This window comes from Limulus polyphemus, unplaced genomic scaffold (assembly GCF_000517525.1).
Source record: "Limulus polyphemus unplaced genomic scaffold, Limulus_polyphemus-2.1.2 Scaffold123, whole genome shotgun sequence".
NCBI classification, from domain to species: domain Eukaryota; kingdom Metazoa; phylum Arthropoda; class Merostomata; order Xiphosura; family Limulidae; genus Limulus; species Limulus polyphemus.
Genome location: NW_013665733.1, coordinates 306,647 through 313,118, shown reverse-complemented (window position 1 = coordinate 313,118; position 6,472 = coordinate 306,647). Strand labels below are relative to the sequence as shown.

Here is a 6,472-nt window from a genome sequence, read left to right as displayed (position 1 = left end):
TCTGTACAAAGTAACTTGTCTTGACTGTATTTTAGTCAACTAGTATTTTGTGAAATACAGTTACAATTCAATTATACATTATATATGTATATATATAGGTTATTGCTATTTTGAAATAAGTTCTTAAGGTTATTTTTCCTAAAACATAGAACAGTAAATAAAGAAGTAAAGAAAACAATTATCTCTTCTAGTTACGGCCTATGTACTCGGTTGCTGCTTAACGTAGGTTGCTAAGCCTTTAAAAATTTTGCACGTGGAGGATATGAAACGAAATAATTTTTTTAGGTTTTATATATGCAATTCAATAACTAAAAAATCATAAATTACTACATCAATAACATAGAACTCTACTATAATTTATCAAGCTTAGTAACTAAGCTGTATTTCAGTCTAAAAAAATATGAAATTTCAAGCAGACTAAAGACACAACCTATGTCCTTGAAATCTTGGTTCAAAAGAAAAATATGGCAACCTAAGAAAATAAAATGGCTAAGAAAGCCACTAGGGGGACATTCTGAGCTTTCGATTGGTTATTCATGTCGTATATAGTGTATATAAGGGAGCATTTCCAAAAATGGAAAGAGGTTTGTGGGGGTGCCACTGTGTTTGATATCTTAGCAAATAGAAAAGATAAGAGGTTTTTATTTTATATTATAGCTTGTCAGTATCGGTAATTTGAGATCCTAATTTGTACGAAACTGTAGTCTTAGTATTTTGACATCACAAACATCTAATTTAAACCAGTGACACACAAAAATCGTTGTTTAACTGTTTTTTGATTTTTTTTTTAATATTTCTTTTAATTAAGAAATTGAGTAATGTATAATACTAAAATTTGAATTATAAACTACAGTTTGATACCAAAGTTATTGACATAAATTCATGAAATAGTAGTTCAATAAAATTTTGAATGGAAATCAACATACGTGATGATGTAGCCTTTCACCTGTGGCCCATCTGAAAGGGATTAAAAATTATGGTAGAAGTAAGTTCTAGTATTTGCAATAAACATTTTTATCATAAAATTTAAGTAGATACCTCTGTCATGTTATACCTGTCCTCCTATCCATAACAGAAGTTTTGATGAGAGAAACTTGCTGAGATAAGGTCATCCAGACAGGATGTCAGCTCCGATTTGGGAACTTTATATGTAGTGGAAGTAGATTGGATCATCTGATAAAGGACATATGGTACTTGACTAATAATGTCAAATTTTGTGTGAAGAAGTTATTTTAGATCATGCAGTGGTGACCATTTTATAGAGTGAGTAGAGAGAGATTAGCAAACTTAACATAGGTCCATGTCTTTGTATTTAACCAAAAAAATTAGCTATAAAGTAGAAGTAAATATCTATTCTGTGTGTGTTTCATTTGAAGATTAAAATATGAATACTAAAATGAAATGAAATTAAGTTTCATTTAAATTATCATGTAGTATTCTTCATAAAAATGTGATGCTTTTTATAATAAAAGTATGGTAGAAATAAAGAATCACAATAGCCTTAATGTAATTAGCTTTGACAGTAGCAGCCTGCATATTGTTCATAATGTAACACATGTATTATATCTTGTAGAGAATTTTGTGTTTAGTACCTCATCTTTGTAGGGGAATTTACTTGAGGATAATGTAACAAAAGTTCACAAAGGACTTCCAGATTAATTCATTTCTCCTAGAATTAAAATGAGGGAGATAATAGCCTCAGAGAAATGAGTTCTGTTCATAGCTGTTCTGCTCATTTTGATTAATACCCTGACTCCTGACCCAGACAATGTAACATTAATTTACTTCAGTGTGAGTTGCTGTTGTCATTGGTCCACCCATCTTATACAGAGAAATTTTCTATGCCACAGTAATGTGGAGGGATGTGCTGTCAGACTAGTGAACATGAAGATGCAAGTCTGCTTTATAGCACTTACAGACAGTGAGAATAGATAGTCTCTGCTTTCTTCAACACTTAAATCACCTGTGTATATATAAAATGAAGATGTATTCAAAATTACAAATATCCAATTAGAAACACCTGACCTTGTTTATAAACTTGATGTATCAAAAAATCAACTCATGTCAGACACTTTATAATTCATTATGCTGTAAATAGATTATGCACATCTCTTCATATAAATAAGAACAAGGCTACTACAACTTTGTCCCCAGATTTTGTCTCCCTATTAACATTGTTTGTGAAATGTTAGTATCTATATTGAAATGAAAAAAAAAACAACAACCTTTGAATTTATTTTACAACTACTCTTGTTTATTTATTTGTTACAGGATACCTTGAAAAAGTACTAATAGCAATATGTGTTTAAGTGAGAGGATAAATTTTCTTATTTCATTGCAATGGTTGCACAAACTGTTAACTACAAGGATTCTTATTCAGCTATCAAATTAAACTAGACAGTGTAAAAGTGAACTAAACACTTAATACAAAAGAGAACACAAGTACACGCTGAGAACAAAACAAAAGATACTTTTGTTAAAGTATATGTAATAGATCAAACAATTTTCAATCTTTAACACTTTCACTGCAGCTCCCACCCCCTTACGTTGTGATTGGGACTAATGTTTCTTATTGTCATTCCAAATTGCCGCACATGACTTACGAGAGTAAAATGAGTTGGAAAGTATTTATTGACATCTCAACTAATGTTGAAATATGGTTTCCCTCAGTGTTTACCACTCAGTTCTTCATTAACCAACAAGATGTTCAAGCAGAATGTACATCAACTGCATTGCTAGTGTGGCGAGTAGGAACCCTAATTTCTATGTAAATATACTTGATGCACTTGACTCAGATAGCTTAGAAAATAGTGAAAGTGAGCTAAGTGGTGTTCAAATGTGTGAGGATGAAGAGGCAATGAGATAAGAGGATGCTAGCTCTTCATCTAGTGATGATGAACCTGGACCAAGCAGAGGAAGGTGTAAATGGCATCGACAATGGGAAACATTTGTCCCAGTTGCAGTGTGAGGAGGGGATGGGAACTCTGGGAAATATACGGCTCAGCTGTAGTGAATGGGTTAAAACTTTCTATCTTAAAAGTATTGAATCTTACAAAATAACTTCATATTAAAGTTCTATTCTCATCTTAGGATTTCTTTTAAGATCAACCATGAAGTATTCTAGAGTGTCATTGGTAAATTCTTCCTTTGGGCTTTGTTACAATACGTAAGTGATCAAGGTGTACTAAAGAAAGTTGATTTCTTAATCATATTTTGATCAATTTCATTTTAGAGATCAACCTTTCAACTTGAGTGACACTGGCAAAGAAAATGATCAACATTTGGGGAAGGAACATCATGGATGAGTACAACTCTTTGGGCAAAACATGCCATAACTTTTGAGGGGTGAAACTTCTACAATCATTTTGTAGTTCCTCAATCTTAGGTTTCCTGGATTCTTGACTGCAACTATTTTAGTGTCTGTATTTTTTAATATTCACAACTTTTTTTTGTAGTACATGCTCAACTTAAATCCATCCCATTCGTGTCTTGACTTTCATAGAATTAATGACAGCTTTCTTCTGCTTTCATTCCCGTTTAAGGTATCAACTTTTATGGTACTTTAGTAAGACAGAAGGAGTTCCAAGTTTTCGCTCCCAAATTTTTACAAACAATTTAAATCATCAGGAAGTTCCCTTGGATTGAATATTTTGAAATGAAAGACCTCAACACAAAGGAAAATATGGGTTTAATTAATCCTGTGATCAATGTTGGCTCTATGATGTGACATCAGTAGTTCTTAAAATTCATAAAATCATTGACTCTAAGTCAAATCAGTTCAAACATGACAGTAATTGGTAAGAAAAATTCAAACTGTTATGCCCCTGTGTATTTTTTTCAGACTAAGCTTTTATTTTATTTGGTTGCATGATACTTCATTCAATTTCTGTTTCATTATCAAATATACAGGCCAATGGTGACTTGTCTTTTCAAAGACCAAGAAGTACTGTTACATTATTTTTTTCTGACTAGCTAAGACTGAGCTCATGTTTTCAACTCATAAAGCTTAAAATAGAAATTGACAAAATGATAGACTCTTGCAAAATTTTTTTCAATTTTCAAACAGCTGACAAAATGTAAAAACATGTTAAGCTCAGAATTATCATGGTATTTTGCAAATTACTAATCAAACATTTAAGAATTTCAGTTTTTATTTATTAAATATCCATGTGAAAAAGCTGATAGTGTTATGATACTTGTTAGCATAGAATTTCATTATTTTTAAACCTAACTCAAAGAATTTTAGAATTGCAGTTAATATTTTTTTTGTTTAAATTATAAATCAGTTCCTACTCAAAATGAAGAATGTTTAAGTTGTTTTGCACAAAAAAGAACCCCAGACAAATTTTATTTTTAGCTGACTAATATTGCCAAGTATTCTATCCTAAAGATATATAAAAGTAATTTTAACAGATATTTTACTTTCCTGTACACATTTATCAATCTGTCAGTTGATTGTGAGGAGACTTAGATCTGATTACTCTTTTGTTTTATATTGCAGAAACTGTTGTGGTTACTGTATGACCAGGGAGATTTGAAGAATTATCCAATGGCAATTGGCAACTTAGGAGACCTGGAAGAGATTAATCCCACTCCTGGAAGATCTTCTCCTATTGACTTGTTTCACCAAGCAATCTTTGCAGCACAAACTCACTATGCTAACCACCATGTCTACCCCTATACTTACTTGGGAGGCTTTTTTTACAGAAATGGCCAGTACAAGGATGCTTTAGAAGCTTGGGCAAATGCTGCAGATGTCATTCGAAAGTATGTCTTTTTGTTGTTTTTTATTTTACTTCAATGCTTCTGGTATCTGTTGTTTTAATCCTTTCACAACCACTGAGCACCTTTCAACTGTTTAGTGCACACCAGCATATCAGATTTCAATATTTAAGTAAAATCAATAATTCTAACTTATTTTAACAGTTGTTTAGTCAAAAATGTTTTAGAATTGATATTTTGACATCTTGTAACATTTATTGAATGTATTATGCTTAGAGAAAGGTTCAAACATACATTACTGCAAAGTTCCAAGAAGTCTCGTTTGTAAGTAGTGCACCAATACATTTTTTAGAATTTTTCTGAGAAGGCATTTAACCAAAAATGGTTTCTCTTATGATTTTTCTTCTCTGTGTGAAGCCTTACTATTACAAGACTGTTCACATCACATTCCATGAGGTCATAAAAGAGTTGGAACAATTACTGACAACTTTGAAAATAACTATATGCAAAGTATAAACACCATTGGATAGCACAGATTATAAACTGTACTTCAATATAAAGTGAATAAAGTAATATGAGAAGTAAGTTATGGTTTTATCAGAAAGTGATTAGATGTAGCTCCTGCACAGAACAACAGTGGAATTCAGTGTAAAATGTAGGAAACTTAGGTAAAAAACAACAACACAGATCTAAGAGTTTTTTAATAGTTTCTTTAAAAGCTCTTTTTGTTCCTGAAAATGTTTTCATGTTAAATTATCTTTGTTTGAAAGTTATTGCAATTTTCTTCTATTATAAAATATCAAATAACCCCTGTCAGGTTTAGATAATACTGTAGCAATGGCAAAATATATTGGTGGCTCAATTGTGATTCAAATCCTTGAGAGTGCAGTGCTACCACATACAGAATTGTGACTGGAGGATTATGTAGCAGCTTTTTTTAAAAAAAAAAAGAATAGTAAAGGGTGCAACATTTTGTAGAAAAGCAACCTCAGAGAACTTTATGAAATAGGGATCAGAAATTTCCACCAGTAAGTGAGTTACCAGATTTTCATGGCACCAAGGATTGTTCATGAGATTTACAATAATCCAAGTAGAAAGGTTTTTTTTTGGAGTGAAAATAATGAATACTTTATTGTCTATTTTACCATTTCAATAACACTTTTGAAAATAAAACATGCTCAGAGTTAAGCTTTCATTAACAGTCACTATTAAATTTCAGTCCCGCACAACAATTGTGTATTCTCTTCATATTTGCATATCTTGTGTATACGTACTATAATTTTTTTACCTATTAAATTCTACAGTGCTTAATACATTTCCCCAATCTTAACAAAATAACATGTTTACAATGTGAATTTTCATGGGAAAAATTCATTGAATATATGCATTTTAGCTTAATTTAAAAATGGAATGAATCTAAAAAATGGCAAACATTATTGAGTGGCATGCTGAAGCGAGGGCTAAAGTTGAAAGTTCTGTTACAAAGAAATTGAAGTAGGACTTTTTGGGGATAGAACTAAAAATTATGTTTGTTGTTGTCAGTAAACATTAAGTGAAGTCAAAACTGGGAAAATTCATTGGAAAGGTTGATTTGATATGCAATAAACTTATAAACTATATTTCTCATGGTTGCTCTACAGTTTTGTACATGGAACTACTATCCAAACTTGGCTAATTTATTGTCAAATTTAAAGGAATATTATTTATATATATATATATATATATATATATATATATATATATATATATA

At 31.0% G+C, this 6,472-nt stretch overlaps 1 protein-coding gene across 5 annotated transcripts in view; it reads left to right on the top strand.

Annotated features, from left to right (window-relative positions):
- Nucleotides 1–6,472, top strand: part of LOC106472730 (menin-like) — a 68,531-nt gene that overhangs the window by 46,291 nt on the left and 15,768 nt on the right. For all 5 annotated transcript variants that reach the window (XM_022402124.1, XM_022402128.1, XM_022402121.1 and 2 more), the window contains one exon: nt 4,502–4,767. In XM_022402124.1, the coding sequence (XP_022257832.1) occupies nt 4,502–4,767 (266 nt within the window). The remainder of the gene's footprint in view (nt 1–4,501; nt 4,768–6,472) is intronic.